The sequence below is a fragment of the Talpa occidentalis genome, unplaced genomic scaffold (genome assembly GCF_014898055.3).
Source record: "Talpa occidentalis isolate TD23 unplaced genomic scaffold, MPIMG_talOcc4v2.1 talOcc4.7, whole genome shotgun sequence".
Classification (NCBI taxonomy): domain Eukaryota; kingdom Metazoa; phylum Chordata; class Mammalia; order Eulipotyphla; family Talpidae; genus Talpa; species Talpa occidentalis.
Window position 1 is genome coordinate 120,124,572 of NW_023605083.1, and position 19,034 is coordinate 120,143,605.

General features: G+C 45.8%; 3 protein-coding genes across 6 annotated transcripts in view; 1 reads left to right on the forward strand and 2 right to left on the reverse strand.

Moving 5' to 3' along the window:
- Nucleotides 1-62: 62 nt before the first annotated feature.
- On the forward strand, nt 63-5,904 carry KLHL10 (kelch like family member 10). The gene is made up of 5 exons (XM_037491696.2): nt 63-416; nt 2,701-3,190; nt 4,126-4,743; nt 5,161-5,310; nt 5,496-5,904. The coding sequence occupies exons 1-5, from the start codon at nt 223-225 to the stop codon at nt 5,868-5,870; spliced, it is 1,827 nt and encodes a 608-aa protein (XP_037347593.1). The 5' UTR covers nt 63-222; the 3' UTR covers nt 5,871-5,904.
- Nucleotides 5,905-9,648: 3,744 nt separating this feature from the next.
- KLHL11 (kelch like family member 11) lies at nt 9,649-16,939 on the reverse strand. Its single transcript, XM_037491695.1, has 2 exons — nt 16,376-16,939; nt 9,649-11,422 (listed from the first exon to the last, which is right to left on the reverse strand). The coding sequence occupies exons 1-2, from the start codon at nt 16,918-16,920 to the stop codon at nt 9,841-9,843; spliced, it is 2,127 nt and encodes a 708-aa protein (XP_037347592.1). The 5' UTR covers nt 16,921-16,939; the 3' UTR covers nt 9,649-9,840.
- A 936-nt stretch (nt 16,940-17,875) lies between these two features.
- ACLY (ATP citrate lyase) overlaps nt 17,876-19,034 on the reverse strand; it is a 35,582-nt gene continuing 34,423 nt past the window's right edge. For all 4 annotated transcript variants that reach the window (XM_037495384.2, XM_037495383.2, XM_037495382.2 and 1 more), the window contains one exon: nt 17,876-18,816. In XM_037495384.2, coding sequence (XP_037351281.1) covers nt 18,722-18,816 — 95 coding nt within the window. In that variant the 3' untranslated portion in view covers nt 17,876-18,721. The remainder of the gene's footprint in view (nt 18,817-19,034) is intronic.

Below are 19,034 nucleotides of genomic sequence, written 5' to 3' on the forward strand. Positions count from 1 at the left end.
GAGAAGGAAGGAGGACAGGCACTGGAGAGAGTTCCAGAACCTGAGAGCACAATCCTGAGAGTGATCTCACTGCGTGCCCAGGATTCTGGAACTTGGGCTGCCTGATGGGCCCTATATGAAAGATGTAGTAGGGAAAAGGAGCGACAGCTGGCTAAAGGGCCCCCTCACAACCCTCCCCAACACCCTAGGAGAGCAGCCTCTCTCCGCTGGTCCCAGGGTGCCATGGAGATGGAGAGCACGGCGGCCTCCGCACGTTTCCACCAGCCTCACATGGAGAGGAAGATGAGTGCGATGACCTGTGAGATCTTCAACGAGCTTAGGCTAGAGGGCAAGCTCTGCGACGTGGTCATCAAGGTCAATGGCTTTGAGTTCAATGCCCACAAGAACATCCTCTGTAGCTGCAGTTCCTACTTTAGGTATAAGGGTTGCCGGACTAAGCCAAAGGGGGAATTGGGCTCATTTGGAGACATGTTGGTTCCTTTGGTTTAGGGGCATTGTCCAAGCACTGGCACTGGCCGGGCTCCTTTGGCGTCTCAAGAGGCACAACCAGGGCCAGAGCCTCGTCTAGTTTTCAGCCGGATTTGAAAACCAACCGTTGGTGGGCCAGGGGCTTTTCTCTTCACCCAAGCCAGCCTCTGGGGAGGTTGGTCACCCTTACCGGAGTTCTACACAACCTTAGGTGACAGGTGCCACTTTGGTCACTGCTTCCCCCCCTATCCCAGTAGAGACTGTTACCAGCAGGGTGATAAGTTAACAAGGATTGAGGGCATTGGAAGTGCCCTCATACAAATTTGTATGAGAAGAAAAGGGGGATTTGGGGCCAAAATCACTGTAACCCAAGAAATGGAAGAGCTGTTTTTGCTCATGCGTTGAAAATGTTTGTGTAATCGATGCCAATGAAGATGTGATATGTGCATCCCACCGGTTGCTAAAAACTCTCATTCTTCTAGACTTAGAGCAAGGTCTCCAGAAAAACCAAGTAGTACATATTGACAGCTTTGCAGACCATACAGTGTCACGCCACTCTGCTTTTATAGTGGGAAAGCAGTCGTAGACGATACTAAATGAATAGGTATGGCTGTGTTCCAATAAAGTAATACATATAGACACTGAAATTTGAATTTATTACAATTTCAGGTGCCACAAAATATTCTTTTGACCGCCCCCCCCACCACCAAGCATTTGACAGTATAAAAGACAGTCTCAGCTGGTGAGTGGTACAAAAGCAAGCGATGGGCTGAGAGGCTGTAAGTTTGCAGACCCCTGCGCTAGAGAATAATTTGATCTCTGAGCCCATGTTCCCTTAAAACCTCCTAGAAAAAGGAAAAATGTATTAGGGCAGGGACTTCTTGTTTAATACCTTAGGAGAGTACCCAGCAGAAGCCCAATAATTAGCTATGGAATAGTGTCACTTAGTATCGCCTGTTTTGTGGTAGGCACTCTTCTGGGTACTGGAAATAATAAAGAGACAAACATTTCTGTTCTCATTAAGTTTACCTTCCCCTGGGACAAATAGGCATTAAATAAAATACACATCGAATCATCCTAAGCACTAGGGAAGAAAAGGAGAGGCTAGAGAGCGGTGAGTGGCAATTTTAAACAGGATTATCAAGGAAGGCCTTGATGACAGTGGCATTTGAAGTTGAGAAGTGAGAATATGGAGATGTCGAGATTTCTAGGCAGAGGGAATAACAAGTGCAAAGGGCCAAAGGTAGAGGCACCTCTGGTGTATTCAAGGAAAGCTTGGAGGCCAGCGGGGCCAGGCAGAATGAGGGGGTAGCAAGAGGAAATGTGGCCAGAGAGCTATTACTGGTTTGAGAGGGCTGATCTCAGAGGGATTGTAGTCTCTGGAACGTTATTTTACTCTAACAAGGGAAGTCAGTAGGTGGTTTTGAGTGGAAGTGAACCATAAATCCTTAAGAATCACTCTTGTGAGGCCTCCCTGGTGGCGCAAGGGGTTAAGACGCAACCTATGAAGCTGTCCGCAGCCTCTGCAGCATGAGTTCGATCCCTGGCCAGGGAGCTACCCTACCATAGCACAGCAGACCTCTCCTGGCTTGCCCGCTGCTCCCCTCAGCAGTGTATTTCAGTGTATCCGCCTGTTCTGTTCCCCACTCTGTCTCTGGTGAATCCTCTCACCCTCCACACCTCTGGCCTGTACCCCAGTTCTTGTATGCATAAATAAATCTTTAAAAAAAAAATCACTCTTATGGCTGGAATAAGACAAACTCCAGGAGTGTTGAAGACAGAAGGGAGAGATCAGTTAGAAGATTATTCCTAATATTCTAGGAAAAAGATGGTGGGGCTTGGACCAAGGAGGTAGCAAAAAATGAGAAGTGATTATATCCTGGGTATGTGCTGAACAACACGATTTAAGATGTTGAATTTCTGTAGCAAGGTAGAATTTGGTGGGCAGTGGGTCACTCCCAGATCTAGATCCCAATTTCTCTACAAAATGTGCAAAAGACCCAGTTACCCTGAGGATAACCTAAGGGTCCCCAATGTCATAGCTCTCAGGAAAGTTCTCTTGCCCTCTGTATAAAGCTGTCTGCTGCCCCCTCCCCTACACCAATTTATTTCCAACATATTCACTGTGTGCCATTCGGAAAATGTCCAAACTCTCAACACAGAAAGGTGGGGGAGAACAGGGCAAACCGGAGGGAAATGTTTCAGTGACAGCTAGTTTCTTTTTTTTTCCAGAGCTTTGTTTACAAGTGGCTGGAACAACACTGAAAAGAAAGTATACAACATTCCTGGCATTTCCCCCGACATGATGAAATTAATTATCGAGTACGCATACACCCGGACAGTCCCCATCACGCCGGACAACGTGGAGAAGCTGCTGGCTGCTGCAGACCAATTTAACATCATGGGTATTGTCAGGGGTTGCTGCGAGTTCCTCAAGTCGGAGCTGTGTTTGGATAATTGCATTGGCATCTGCAAGTTCACAGACTACTACTACTGCCCTGAGCTGAGGCAGAAGGCCTACATGTTCATCCTGCATAACTTCGAGGAGATGGTGAAAGTCTCAGCAGAGTTTTTAGAGCTCTCAGTCACTGAACTTAAGGATATCATTGAGAAAGATGAGCTCAACGTCAAACAAGAAGATGCTGTATTTGAGGCCATTTTAAAATGGATTTCTCATGATCCCCAAAATAGGAAACAGCATATTTCAGTTTTGCTTCCGAAGGTCAAGTTTAGTTATTTTTTGGTGGATGCTTAATTGCCACTGTTGAGACATCCCAGAGGGATTGTCCTAAGAGCCAGATTCAGACGTCTGGCAGAGTCCAGGGCTGTATTGATATAATTTCACCATTTCGTACTACTTCCTACTGTGGCACTACTTTTTTTCCCTTGGGCTTTACTAGTTCCCCTGCCCCAGTTATGGTCTTTGACCAAAATTCTCCCTGGTAGCAGGGGAAGGAGGGGGAAAGGCCTTCCTTTCTTTATCCCTTTCCATTCTGAGTTTCCCCAAACCCAAGGTAGAAGTTGGACTAGAAATCAAACCCTGTGTATTACACACAATTGTAGCCATTTGATGCTAATTTGTGTTATTTTTAAAAAAGATTTATTTATTTATGCATACAAGAACAGGCCGGAGGTGTGTGTGTGGGGGTGTGTGTGTGTGTGAGAGGATTCACCAGAGACAGAGTGGGGAAAAGAACAGGTGGATCTACTGAAATTCACTGGTGAGGGGAGCAGTGGGCGAGGCAGGAGAGGTCTGCTGCGCCATGTGGGTCAGCTCCCTGGCTGGGGATCGAACTTGAGCTGCAGTAGCTGACGATTGCTTCATAGTGCTGACACTTAACCCCTGGAGCCACCAGGGAGGCCCCTAATGTGTGTTATTTTACATTTACAGACACAGCTGTTCAATTACTGAATAATCACCACTGCTTTTTCTGGCCTAAGTTCTGTGATCATTTGTGGTGCCTTCTATCTAGCTCATTCTCAGCATCCAAATGTTGACCACCTCTCAAAATCAAATTATTTCAACTGAGTTGTAAATTTCAAAAACAGAACTTGACAGTACCACGCCTCAAAGGCACACTGTAAAAACGGGGGTTGAGTACGGGTTTCCCAGGCAAATTCACCTCATCTAAATGACTTTCTGTGTTCCCTTCTTAGGTTCGCCTGGCCCTAATGCACGCTGAGTACTTCATGAACAACGTTAAGATGAATGACTACGTCAAAGACAGCGAGGAATGCAAGCCAGTCATCATCAATGCCCTAAAGGCCATGTATGACCTGAACATGAATGGACCCTCTAATTCTGACTTCACCAACCCACTCACTAGGCCCCGCCTGCCCTATGCCATCCTATTTGCAATCGGTGGCTGGAGTGGTGGGAGCCCCACCAATGCCATTGAGGCATATGATGCTCGGGCAGACAGATGGGTGAATGTCACTTGTGAGGAAGAGAGTCCCCGTGCCTACCACGGGGCAGCCTATTTGAAAGGTTACGTTTATATCATTGGGGGGTTCGATAGTGTAGATTACTTCAATAGTGTTAAGCGTTTTGACCCAGTCAAGAAAACTTGGCACCAGGTGGCCCCGATGCACTCCAGACGCTGCTATGTCAGTGTGACAGTCCTCAGCAATTTTATTTATGCCATGGGAGGATTTGACGGCTACGTACGTCTCAACACTGCGGAACGTTACGAGCCAGAGACCAATCAGTGGACACTCATCGCCCCCATGCACGAACAGAGGAGTGACGCGAGCGCCACGACCCTCTATGGGAAGGTAAGCAGGGGCTGGAGACTGGAAGCCGGCCCAAGGGCAGTGCCCTTCTTCGTCTTCCAGGGTGAATGGAAAACAGAAGTGACAGCAGCTGTTCTGCAGTATGAATTTCTTCCCCGAATGCCTAAGTGGCCCTTTGCAACTATCTTCTCTGATTTCACTTATTAAGTAGCAGCGCACGGTGGGGATAGTGACTGCACGCGGGGAGGTGGGAGTGGTGAGGCAGACAGCTGCCGGGGTGAGAAACTTCCATCTGGAACCTAGTGTGGCAAACTAATGTGAGCTAAACAAGTAAAAAATGCCAAGCACACACACATGGAAAAACAGGCACCAACGTGTCCCCCTCCTCCATAAATACGCAGCCTTTCTTCCTGCTCCCCCGAGGCCCCAGTTTTAATCTTCTTACCACTCTCCACACAGGTCTACATATGTGGTGGGTTTAACGGGAACGAATGCCTGTTCACAGCAGAAGTCTACAACACGGAAAGCAACCAGTGGACAGTCATAGCGCCCATGCGGAGCAGGAGGAGCGGAATCGGCGTGATTGCTTACGGAGAGCACGTGTATGCGGTGAGTCCCCGGCACCACGGCCAGCCGCCCTGGGCTTCCTATTAGCAAGCAGGTTTACACTACCTTTGGTAAGTACTTAAAAATGTTTTTCTTTTCCCGTGGAAGAGGGGCTTCCTCACAAAGAGGGCCTCCTCCGGGACAGAAGCAGCAGTTGACAGTCCACACGTTTCCTTTGCTGCCCACAGGTAGGCGGTTTTGATGGAGCTAATCGACTTAGGAGTGCAGAAGCCTACAGCCCAGTGGCTAACACGTGGCGCACCATCCCCACCATGTTTAACCCTCGTAGCAATTTCGGCATCGAGGTGGTAGATGACCTCTTGTTCGTGGTGGGTGGCTTTAACGGCTTCACCACCACCTTTAATGTTGAGTGCTATGATGAGAAGACCGACGAGTGGTACGATGCTCACGACATGAGTATATACCGCAGTGCTCTGAGCTGCTGTGTGGTACCAGGGCTGGCGAACGTGGGCGAATATGCAGCAAGACGGGACAACTTCACGGGGCTGGCACTGCGAGATGAGGTCAAGTACTCCGCTTCGACCAGCACCCTACCTGTGTGAGCCTCTTCATTTAGCTAATAAAAAGTCTAAGCAATAAGAATTAATTCTTTTTTTAAATAAATGCAGTGTTTAAACTTGTAAGAGTACTGGAAAATGTTGAACTTAAGGGAGCCTAGGGTTGGATGAATGAGGGAGTAAGAGGGAACAAGGAAAATGATACTCAATAGCGTGTGATTAAAAAGGAAAAAATCACAGTACAAACCAACTCTAAAGAAATACGTTTATTTAAAACTTACACTGAGACAATTAGTAGCTTTAACAGGAGCAAGATAGCTTAGGAACATAAAACAAGCTATTGTACAATGTCTCAAAGTGTCCTAAATTCTACACCTCCTCTGACTTAAAGGGAGACAGCCAAGAATATATTCTCAGTAGAGTAGGGGCCTGGATATTGACAACCAAAAAAACTCACTGTATATCAACTTGAACTAAATATTTATTTTACAAATAACTCAATGAGCCCTAGCACATGTATCATAAGATCTTCAAACATCTAGCAAGCACTACTTTTCACCAGTGCATTATGCAGGAGGATTAAGTAAACAAGTGCTCTATTATATGTGCTTCAAGGTAAGACATTCATAGTTATGGTCATAAAAAGTAAGACAAAGCCCTACAAGGTAATCAACAAAGAGCAGTCATCTGGCTATCTAATTAAATTCCTTGGCATGAAACGACTACTACATTGTTACTGTTAGTGTATCACTGAACTATAAGCTGTTTTGTTTCCAATGACCAGAACACTTGTAATGTAAGCATTATAACAAAAACAAAAAATGGACTATTCTCAAGAAAGCAACAAACTGGAGTGATGAACTGTGCCAAAATGTTTGACAGTTACAAAAGGAGAGACTGAATTGTTTCTTAAACACTCTACAGTTAAATGGCAACCCACAAGCACCCTATTTATGGAGTGTAGGCAGAGAACTTGCTTCACAATTCTGTATACTTTCCGAAGATATGGAACGTGGCCAATATGCCTTTTTTATTTAATTTGAGGAAAGTACACAAAAATGTCCCTTTAATTATGCTTGATTAGGTCAAATAACTGTACGATTCAGCTTACCAGTCTAACTATCGCATAGTGTTGATACTAGAATTATGAGGCAGAGAATGAAATATTTAAACATACCACATGCTACACTAGTCAAGAAACATAAAAAGGAAAGAAGTGTGCTCTGGCAGCAGTTCAAAATGCAAAAGCACACAGATTTTTCCATAAACACTTAAAAGTCAGTATTTTAAAAAATTTCTGATCCCCAAAATACCACACAAAGGATTAAAACAGAACTGATATCACTAAATTTTAAGATTTTCCAGCAGAATATTTTTGAATTGGCACAGCAAAAGCAAAGTTGGATATCAAAATACACAAAACTAATCATGCAAACAACTGCAAGTAAGATGTATTACTTAAACACTAAGCTCACGACTGACATTCTCAATATATAGCACTGATTTTTTTTTTTTTAGACTATGATAGGGTGGCTGTAGTTAAAGGATAACCATTCCAAGATAAGTAAGTAGCTTCACTCAAAGTTATATGTAGTTATTACTTTTTGGTATAATCAATTCCTCTCTTTCCACAAAACCAAAGTCACAAAAAGAAAAAAAGGTTTGCTTGAATATACATTGAGCTGCTTTTTAGAGCTGTATTTTTAACTGCTAATACCAAACATAATCTAAGTTTTCATCAAAAAGGAACTTTCTTTCCCAAAGAACCATTTTAGGTCGGTCATCATAATCAGACCCTTCCCAAATACTCTGGGGAGTTATCTCCAGTTCAGAATGTCAGCCTTGAACAGATTTAAGCCAATCTGGTTTCTTTCCTCATTAACAAGTTAGTCAGGCTATTTCAGAAACACAAATTATTGATGTGAAATCACACACGTGAATTCAAATATGAAAATCAGAAACTCCGTCGTCAGGAAAACCTGCACACACCATCATGCAAGGAAAGACTTACCCCTTCTTTTCAGCCATGGCCTAGGCTGCCTGCTGAGTTAAAAAACAAGAGTTTCAATCATGTTTTCAAAACCAAGATTATACCTAAATCTTACGTTATCATTTCTGCCACATCATGTGAAAAGAGACAACCCTACAAATAACTTGGCAACCCTACAAATAACTGAGACTAAAAAAAAAACATTCTTCTAGAAAAACTGGCATCCTAGTGAGATAGTAACTTTTTTCACCACCACCAAGAAAAGGAGGTTTGCAAGCACGCAGTTTATCAGAGAGAAATGAGAACTTCATCCGTGAGCTTTTCTTACTTACGTACAACTCACAACTACGCATTAGAGTCCAAATGGCTTATATTAAAACAATTACAAATAAATGGAAATTTAGAAAATGGCAGAAGTGGGGTAGAATAACATATCCTCATAGAAACAGCCTTACAGTTCTCTGACCCCCATATCAGTCTAAAGCAGATGCCAACACATTTACTGAAAAACTTTGTCCTAAGGAGGGATGCTAATTTAGCAATTTCAGGAAAGTTCTTAGAATAGAGTCCAAGGGCTAAACATTAATAGTCCTGCAGCAAATCGAGATCCATGGTTGTGCTTTTTCACTCTTGATGTTAAACTATAATGGACTGGGGGCAGGGAGAAACCTCTGCATTTGGAACCTGATGTCTAGAGCGGTATTCCAGAATGTCTAAGATGGTAAAGACATTCTGGAAAGGAACACGGAAAACATACTGGACCCCATTATAAACCATTACAGCAGGAGCCCTGTACGTTCACTGAGTGCCAGAGAGTCAACCTGAGTGCTGATTTAGATAAAGCCTGGGAGTGTGTAAGAGAACCAGGAGAACACATAAAAATAAATAAAAGATAATTTCAGTGATATTTTTAAGAGCTGTAATTATGCATCTAAATTTGGTATATAGGCTCAGGCAAGAGCCAGTAAAAGTCTAGGGCAACTGGACAAAATATCCTAACAATCAGCGTTGAGAAAAAACAAGGCTTCTTTTTTAGTGATCGTCTAAATTACTTCCTTCCCATTTAAAACCAGTTTCTTTTAGAGAGGAATGATGAGGATTAGATACAGTATGCATTAGAACACAATTTCAAATTGAAGGCATTAGTGTCGATTGTCATAGGCATTATTTACACTCATTAACTTATCCTCAAATAACCTGCAACTCCTGCAACATGTTTTTTACATTTTTTTAATGCCTTTGATTTCTCAGTCTTCGCTTATAATACTTTTCTTCTTTGAGCAACACATTTCACACCTATAACTGCCCATGTTCTTAATGTGCTAAAGAGCAATACTTTTGCCAACCACCATCATTTCCAGCGATGGCTTGAAATCTGTAACACGCTGCTAAAGAAATGAAAACTATATTAAAAATGCACCACTCAGTCACAAATGTCTCATCCTTTCTTCTAGAAATAAACAAAATAGCATTTCTAGATAAATACAACACAGTATCAATGCAAACGTTTTGAAATCATCTTGCTGAAATATTGTGCTTTTCCTAATTTCAGTCTCACTATTATTGCACATACCTCCTGCAAATGAGGGCTTAACACTTTTAAATTCTGATCTCATCAAAACCAACCATTCAGGAAAAAACAAAAATATCAAAGTAAATGTGCAAATAAAATGGATGCTTAAAGCATGTTCAAAACATAAGTCCCTAAGACAAAGGAGTTGTAACTTCTTGGCAGAAAAATAGCTGTGTAACCACACCTGGATTTCCCACCTGTCTTTAGTAAGATCTCATTTCGCTAGCACATAACACACAAACCAAGACAGATGAAGACCACAAGCTAATAAAAATTACCACGTATTGAATTGAGTTTCCCATTCTTCTGCTTCTAACTATATTTCCTTTAATGGAGCAATAAACAGTTCAGGTAGAAAATAAGTTATCAACATACTTTTTCAAGTAACAGTCTGGATATCTTCAGCCTCACGAAACAGGTATAACTGTTCTAAGCCGCACATACTGGAGAATTTAGCACTCGATCTGGGAGCTCGGCACTCGCCGCATGTTTAGGGCGTGCCGATGTATTTCTTGCATCTGTCTGATTCGGTCCTTCTGCCACATTAAGTTTTGAGGCATGGGGTACCTCTGTGAGCCATGCAAGTACCGGTACGGGATTCTCACGTGGCAAGCGGTAGCTCTACAACGAGGCTGTGGCATGGGAGGAAGGAGCATCCACCTCTTTCTCTCCGCACAGTATCGGTAGGCTTCCTTCCTGTACTGTTTGTCAATATCATCGCTGTTTTTCCAGCCTCCAATAATAAAAACGTCATCTTTGTAATAGCAAATGGCTGCTCCCTCAATGCTTAGCACTTCCGGAGGTAAGCTCTCAAGGATCTCATCGGACACTTGGCTGGTGATTTTTCTTACTGCCTCTTCATTTTCTAAGGAGTAACTCTTGGGACAGCATGATGCAGTCTGATAAAAGTTTGAATTGACCACAGACATTTGGAAAAAGCAGTAATTGTCAATAAGTGGCAAAGATTCCACGTCTTGCCACTGTCGAGTCTCCGTATCATAGCAAGTAATCACAGCCTTCAATCCGTCCTCAGTGTCCCGGTCCACAGGAGTGCGGGCGGCAATGTATACAAACCGGTCTTCGATGGCTAGGGCTTTGACATCTCGAAGAATCTTCGGTGCAGATTCTAAGTTATGCCATTTATCAAGTTCGGGATTATAAACAGTCACGTCTTTAAAGCCAGGACTAAAGTTGCCATGTCCTCCGATGCTATAGAGTTTCCCTTTGACTTCTGTTAGCCCGAAAGAATGTTTCCTTGTCATCAAACTACAAACATGTTCCCACATATTCAAATTTGGGTTATACCTTTCCACAGTTTTAGCAAATCCTGGTTCCATTGACCCAGCAACATACACGTAGGATTCTGTTACTGCGACAGCATGTCCATCAAGGTGATTATGAATATGGGGCAGGTTTACCCATCTGTCCTCATCAACAAAATATCCCACACATTCACTTAAATAGTCCCCCCCTTCTGACACGCCTCCAATAACCATGATCACGTCCATGTTTTGCCCGTAGCGAGGTAATAAGGAGACATGAGAGGCAGGATGCTGGAATGTGCCAGACTGTATATTCTCGGCCCTTAGGGCATGCCTCTCCACAGCATCAGCCACCAGCTTGACACAGACTTCGTTATTAGCTACCAGCCTCTCTGGTTTGACATGCCGGGTAAGGTAAGTGGGTTTCATTTGAGACAATCTGAGCAATTTAAAAAGTTCTTCAAAGTATCTCTCCCTCTCTTCAGCATTTCTCTGAACCCATTTCAAAACTGTTTCAAAGAGAACCTCTTCAGAATCAACTGTAATTTCCAAGTCTGACAGCCAGTCTCGAATGAGATGGAAAGGCAAAGTATAAAATTCCTCATCTTGAATTACCTTGTGGAAATTTCTCCGTATCATATCAGCAGCTTTCAGAGCAAGCTGGGTCAGAGTATACATATGAGCTAAACTATGAATGGCAACACAGTTAGAAAGATGAAGTTTTTTCTTGAGAAATTCTCCACAAAATTCTTTTAACCGAATTAATAGGAACCTAAAATCAAGAAAGAGAGAAAGGATTAATTTTCAAATGTGCATATGTTATGTGGCTGCATCTGAGAACATGTGAATTATATGAATTGAAATGGTCAACTTCATCTCATTTTATGCACATATGAAAAAAGCATATTTAAAATTGTCATCTGTTTAATTATAATATATAATTATACATTAGAAATATGGGCCTCCCCGGTGGCGCAGGGGTTGAGTGCTGGGTTGCGAAGCTGCCCGCAGCCTCTGCAGCACTGGTTCGATCCCCAGCTGCTTCCCGGCCACCGGAGGAGGGTCCCACATGGCGCACAGACCTTTCCTGACGCCCACTGCTCCCCTCAGCAGTGTACTTCGGTCCTTCTGCCTGCTCTGCTCCCCGCTCTGGCTCTGGTGAATTCTCTCACCCTTCCGCGCTTCTGACTGTACCCAGTGCTTGTATAAATAAATAAATAAATAAATATTTAAAAAAAAGAAATATATGTGATATGTCGTTCATATTAATATTATTAATCATGCAAAGTTTTGTGAAACATATCCTTTAACAGGATCTCCCTGGTGGCACAAGGGGTTAAGACACAGTGCTATGAAGCAATCTGCAGCCTCTGCTGCACAAGTTTGATCCCTGGCCAGGGAGCAACCCACACGGTGCAGCAGACCTCTCCTGACTTGCCCGCTGCTCCTCTCAGCAGTGTATTTCAGTAGATCTGCCTGTTCTGCTCCCTACTCTCTGGTGAACCCTCTCACACCCAGCACCTCTGGCTCACACCTCAGTTCTTGTATGCATAAACAAATAAATCTTTGGAAAAAAAAACAAAACCTATCCTTTAATGAAGTATGAAAGTGCATACTTTATTTTCACTTTAATTTGCCCTTGGCAAATGCCATTCAAATGGGCCTCTAATATCCTGCCCTAATCTCTTGCCAATCATCTTTTTGATGATGCAGGGCCCCAGTGAAGAACGGTTATTAAACATTGACTGCATGATACAGGAACTGTGACTTCTGGGAGGCTGTCTGCTCAAACATCTAAAGGATCAGCAGTGGACGTTTTGTGACAGGTTTTAATCTCCTCTTTACCAGAGCTTTCTGTCCCTGGGCAGCAGTGAGGGTGAGGTGGTATGCAGGGGATTTGGCTTAACCTGGGTTCTCATTCAGGCAGAGGTGGCAATGAAGAAGCTAGGAAAGAAAAATGTCAAAAAACACATGTATAGGGTAATCTAGGTTAAAAAAGGAAAAGAAAGTAGTCTGGCATGCAGCTGACAAGAAGTTGTCTGCTCACCTATATTCATTTAAAGTTAAAACAAACAAACAAACACCACAATGGTTTCAGTTAAACCCATAAATTTGGAAGAATTCAGCTCTGATGACAGCCCATTTGAGAGTAACTTTAGTCACCCTCTCCAGGGAACACACCATCTCAGACATAAGACAAAGACATGGTGGAGCAGTAAGAGCTCTAGTGGCCCCCAAACTTGTCTGAATGTCAGGGTCACAAAATCCCCAGGCTGCCCAACCCCCTACCCAGAGCTTAGACAGGAGCAGGTCTGGAAACACTGATCCTTGAAAACAACAGCTATCACATACCAGACACCTGCCATGTGACAAGAGTCACAGAGGGCACTTCCTGATATTTTCTTATCTACCTTGCCCTACAAGGTAGATAAAGATAATCAACAGATACATGGGGGGAGGGGCAGCAGTGAGCGTGATGCTGCCTTGGAGCTGATAAGGAAGATTAGATGTGTGTGGGGGGGGAAGCCCACTTGGAACAGTGCCTAAACAAGGCAGTCAGTCACCCAGCAGCTGATAGATAAATTGAGAGCTTGAAGTCAATGGTCTGGTGTGTTCCCCCTCTCTTCAACCCAACTTCCCAAGCAAATAGGGGCAAACTGAGAACACAAGCTCACAGGACAGAAGCAAATGTAGTTTGAGTGCAATAATCCACCTCTATCCACTTCATTCAATAAACCTCCCTCTTAGACCTATACTTCCTCCACCCCACTCTCTAATGGGTGATCCACAGACTCATACTTTGGGAAAACACAAGCAATCGGGCAGAAACCTTCTAAAGTGGTCAGCTGCTGTGTCCTATACTCTGCCTTCTCAGTCCAACTTTTCCATGTTTAATGGACACTCTATCTTCTTGCTCCCACAATTACCTACCCCCCCTCATCGATTTCTCCTCTTCCACTGATTCATCTTTCATCAGCACACAAACATGCTCTGGAATCTTGGGTGGGATCGGGAACAGAACTCCCTTGACTCTTTCCCGAACATTTCCACAGGTTTAATTTTTTGATCTTTTTAGCACTGGGCTTTCATCAATAACATGAAAGACTCTATGATCAAGGGCCTCCCCAGTGGCGCAGCGGTTGAACGCTGGGTTGCGAAGCTGCCCGCAGCCTCTGCAGCGCCGGTTCGATCCCCGGCTGCTCCCCGGCCACTGGAGGAGGGTCCCACATGGCGTGCAGACCTCTCCTACCGCCCGCTGCTCCCCTCAGCAGTGTACTTCGGTCCTTCTTCCTACTCTGCTCCCCGCTCTGGCTCTGGTGAATTCTCTCACCCTCCCACGCTTCTGACTGTACCCAGTGCTTGTATAAATAAATAAATAAATCTTTAAAAAAAAAAAAAAAAAAAAAAAAAGACTCTATGATCAAGTCCAAAGACCCCTTAACAGCTGACTGGAGCGGGGGTTTCCCTGGTGGCGCAAGGGGTTAAGATGCAACCTATGAAGCTTGCAGCCTCTGCAGCATGAGTTCGATTTCCATCAGCGAGCAACCCACATGGCGCAGCAGACCTCTCCTGGCTCTCCCACTGCTCCCCTCAGCAGTGTATTTCAGTCAGTCTGCCTGTTCTGTTCCCCAGTCTGCTCTGGTGAATCATCTCACCCCCAACACTTCTGGCCTGTACCCCAGCTCTTGTATGCATAAATAAATAAATAAAAGGTCTCCCCAGTGGCGCAGCAGGTTGAGTGCCATGCTGCTGTCCGCAGCCTCTGCAGTGTGGTTAGATTCCCGGCCTGCCAGGGAGAAACCCACATAGTGTGGCAGACCTCTCCTGCCTTGCCTGCTGCTCCCCTCAGCAGTATCTTTGGTCCGTCTGCCTGTTCTGCTCCCCGCTCTGTCTCTGATGAATTCTTTCACGTGACCTTCCGCACCTCTGACCTGTACCCCAGCTCTTACATAAATAAATAAATAAATCTTAAAAAACAAAAACAGTTGACTGGAGTACTCTCCCACTGATACCCTTTCTCTGTAGCTTGCATGAGCTCAGACTCCTCTACTGGTTCACCTTTAACATTCTAGAGAACCCCAAGCTTGGTCCTGCCTCCTTCCCTGCTCTATTTACACTCTTTTTCAAGTAATTTTGTGGAGTCCCATTAGCTGCATGCTAATTTCTTCCGATCCTCTTGCAACCAATGTTCTTATAGCCAACTACCTTACACAGGCATCTGCTGGACCAAAAACAAACTTCTGATCATCCTTCCAAACTTGCTGTTGTAGTCTTACACATCTTTGTAGACAAAACAACTCCATCTTTCTGATTTCCTGGGTCAAGAAACCCGTGGTCTTTTCCCTTATACCCCTATAAAATTGAATGGGAAATTCATCTCTCCTACCTTCAAAATATAACTAGAATTGAAGTACTTCTCTTAACTTCTCCCTCCTCAACCCAAGTCTCCATTACAACAACCTCCTAAGCTGGTCTGTGTCTGCCCTGATAGCCCCTTCCCCACTGGCCCATTCTTTTTTTGAACACAGAATTCTTCCAGATTGCATCATTCCTCTGTCCCAGATCGTCCCATCTCACCAGAATAAGAGCTCAAATCCTTCCACAGGGCAATGAAGACCTATGGTATCTGAATTCATCCCATCTGGAGGCCTCTCCTACTCCTCTTAACCCTGCACATCTGATTCAGCCACGCTGGTCTTTTCTCCAGCTTTCGGAGAGGTCCCACCTCAGTGTCTTGGGTGTCTCCTCACCCGAAACACTCTCTACCTTGCCTCCTTTAATTCTCGGCAAAATGTTTTCTTCATGAGGGGTTCTCTACCCATTCTATTTAAAAGTCCCTTTCCACCAGGACATCCTATATGCCCACACCATGCTTTATTTTTCATTACACCTGTAACAACCACCTAGTAGGGTATCTATTCCATTTATTGTTAATCTACCCCAATGTAACTGAGATAAGGAAAAGGACTTTTGTCTGCTTTCTTCACGGCTGAATCCCCAGCACCTTAGAACCCAGGGTCTGATCTTATGCATAAGGTACTCAACAGGTATGTGTTAAGACAATGACCCTGTAACATCACACTGCCGAAAGGGACACCCCCATCTCTGTAAAAGGCATTCGCCTGCCTCTAACCCGCTGCTGGAGCAACCACTCTTGCTCCCTACAATCAGCAGCAGATCTATCCATTAGAATATTTAAATCAGGTCATTTCTTTCCCCAGCTTTCCATCACACAGCAAAATCCAAACCCCTTAGTCCAATGCCTTTCACATACCCTTCTCGTTTACCCACTACATCCAGTCTCGCTGCATTTTTCGGTGTCAGTTCTCCTCTCGGCCAAACTGGATCCTGCCTGCGGGCTTGGCGCTGTCTGCCTGGAATGTGCACTCCCCTTCTCTGCACAGCCAGGTCTTCCTTCCCATGGAAAGGTCCATTTACATGGCACTTCTTCGAAAGTTCTTTCCTCTGTCCAGTCACGTCTTCTCATCTCTCTACCGTCAGCCCTGCACCTACCACATGCAGACTTTCTTGGGCCTCGCCTCTGTCCCTCCCTGGAACCCGAGCTTTCTGCGGGCAGGCGCCCGGGTCGGACCCGCCGGCTGCAGCCCCGGCCCCGGCGCCCGGGGCCCCACGGCGGCGCCTTTCCTCAGCGCTCGCTCGGGTCCGCCGCGGCCCCGCGCCGCCCGGCGAGCACCCCCGGCCGGCGGCCCCGCGCCCCGCCTACCTGTCGGCCAGCTCCAGCACCTCGTGCACGCTGCCCGTGCTGACGCGGATGCGCCCGGTGTACATGTACTCGATAACGGCCTCCACGGTGTCGGGCTCGGGCCCGGGCTCCGAGCTCCACTTGCGCATCTCCACCCGGCCCGAGCGCGACTCGGAGAACTGGCCCGACAGCAGCGGCGTGAAGTACTCGGTGGCGGCGGCCAGCACCGAGCGGTGCGCCCGGAACTCGCGGCCCCCGGCCCCGCCGAAGCACAGCGTGATGTCGCAGAAGAGGCCCTGGCGCCGCTGCTCGTTCTGCCGCCACGACAGCTCCGAGCAGTGCGAGCTGCACTCGAAGTCCTCGGCCTCCGGGCCCGGGTCGCCCCCGCTCGCCTCCATCGCGGAGATGCCCGGCCCGGGCCCGAAGTCCACCGTGCCGCTGCCCCTCACTTCGGCGGCCAGGCCCGCCGAGCCGGCGGCGGCCGTCTCCATGCTCTCCATCTCCAGCACCTGAAGGGACGCGGCCGCGGCCGCCGCGGCCGCAGCCGCCACAGCCGCCGCCGCCATCTTGACGCCGCCGCGCCCGACCTCCGCAGCCTCGGAACGATCCGGCCGTTCTGGTGCGACACAGAGGGATTCTGGGAATACACAGTGGGCGCGGGGCGGAGCCGGCCGGCCGCGGGTCTGCGCACGCGCCGCGGCGCCCGCCGGTGGGCGCGGACCCCGGCCCGGGCCCGCGGGCGGCGCGCGGTGGCGGTCGCTTGCCTCAGGGGCCTCCCGGCCGCGGCTGGGGGGGAAAGCCGGCCCGCGTCCTGCCCCTCGGGGCAGCGAGAGCCACCTCAGGCCGCCACCCGCTGTGAGTGTCTCGGGTGGCGAGAGGGTCTGGATTTCCAGATTCAGTGTGGCTCTGGAGCGACCATTTGCAGAAAGATTGCAGACAGCCCGGCCGAGGTGACGCGGCTGAGCGGGCTGCCTGGTATTTCGGAACGAAGTTATCTTCTAAGGACGGGGCCATTACTAGCTACATTGGATGATCGCTGAGGACTGAGATGCTTCTCAGGCGCTTCGCCTAGGGCTCGTCCGCAGTTACTACTGTTTCTAATGTACTTGTGAAAAAGACGAGTAAATCAGTTTTGGGTTTAGGCAAGGAAGTGGCTCTATTAGATGTGTTTTTGAAGTATCACTGGTGGTTGCTGGCAGAATGGACTGATAAGGGCACAGTGGAGCTGTCAGCAGACTGGTCACCAGGCCAGACACAGGCAGATCATAAGGATAATTAAGGGATAAGTCAACAGGACTTGGCAGGCGAATAGAGGAAAGAATGGTTCCTGTGTTTGGAGCCGGAATATCTAGGTAGAACTTTGGTTTGAATTTACTGAACAACAGGAGGTGTAGATTTAGAGAAGATAGCGCTTTTTAAGGTAGTTTTGATTTTTTTGGTTTGAAGGGTGAGGGAGCATTTTAAAAACTACACATAGTAAAACTATTCAAGAGCACAGTTCAGATGAAGGGATATGGACAATCTGCGACAGCAGTGTGTCTTCATTGTTACTATATAGTTTATTTAAACCAACTATGATAATACAGAGAAGAGAGTGAAGTGGCAGCTGCCCAGAGTCTTTGTGGATTACAGATGCAAACTGGCTGGAGACCCACAAGGTAATAGACAAGTCAGTTGCATAAATACAGAGAACATAAGACACAAGACATTTCACAGCTTTTTGCTTTGTGTTTCCATTTTAAACATATGTATGTTACAACTTTACATTTTAAATTACTACTGCACATACTTTGTGACAATGGCTGAGGATGCAATGGTCCCATCCCCCTGACATAAGCAGACTTTGGTCTGCAACATGGAATGTTTCAGAGGGATACCAAACAAACCCTTAACATATAACATATAAAAAGGTCAGAATAATACAACACTCTTCATGGCATTTGAGAAGGAAGAAAGGGAGGTGGAGAAAACAAGACAAAAATTTCTCTCCCTCCAAGGGAAAAAAAAATTTTAATGGGAAAAAAAACCCAACCAACCAACAACATCATAACGCCCTACAATGAGGAAAAACACTATCCTGACAATGCTTAGATGCTTTTGGATAATAAATACAGCAGGTAACAGAGCAAATGTCACAAGTATTGGCTTGGTATTTATTTCTATGCTTATAAAAAAAAAATATGAAGCTTCTTTGTATGGACTGAACAGTGTTAGCCTGTGGGTTGGTGTTTGGTGCCTGCACACCAGTGGCTGTTTATGTTCCAGGTCCATCCTATAGAGCAAGCTCCAGTGCCAGCTGTCTGCACGCTATTTCCCGGGAAGAGGAGTTCTTGTCTTCCCTTTACTGCAACAGGGTTCCTGGCTCAGTTACATGCTCATGTGTTCGGGAAGAACATATGAAATATCATCCCACGGGTGACGATACAGCCCTTGCTTCAGCCTCTTCTGATCAAGATAGTGTCCTAAAACGGAGCAAATGCATCTTTTTGTTAATACCCGGTAAGTTTGTTAAAGCTTGGTGGGGGGAGAAGGATAAGGAAGGGACATCTTTCTAAAACAAAAAGGTAAATACAAAGAAATGGGGAAGTAAATCTGGATCTGTTCCAGAACCTTTGTAAAAGAGAATGGTTGGATTTAATTCTGTTTTTCTGGGCTAGCAATCAAAGTCATTTCTAAGAAC

Bases quoted from the DNA above. Each gene is read 5' to 3' on its own strand.
- KLHL11 (XM_037491695.1), bottom strand. From the start codon at position 16,920: ATGGCGGCGGCGGCTGTGGCGGCTGCGGCCGCGGCGGCCGCGGCCGCG. The intron at 11,423-16,375 runs GTAGGCGGGGCG...TCTTGATTTTAG, and splicing joins GTGCTGGAGCTGGCCGACAG to GTTCCTATTAATTCGGTTAA.
- KLHL10 (XM_037491696.2), top strand. From the start codon at position 223: ATGGAGATGGAGAGCACGGCGGCCTCCGCACGTTTCCACCAGCCTCAC. The intron at 417-2,700 runs GTATAAGGGTTG...TTTTTTTTCCAG, and splicing joins AGCTGCAGTTCCTACTTTAG to AGCTTTGTTTACAAGTGGCT. The intron at 5,311-5,495 runs GTGAGTCCCCGG...TGCTGCCCACAG, and splicing joins ACGGAGAGCACGTGTATGCG to GTAGGCGGTTTTGATGGAGC.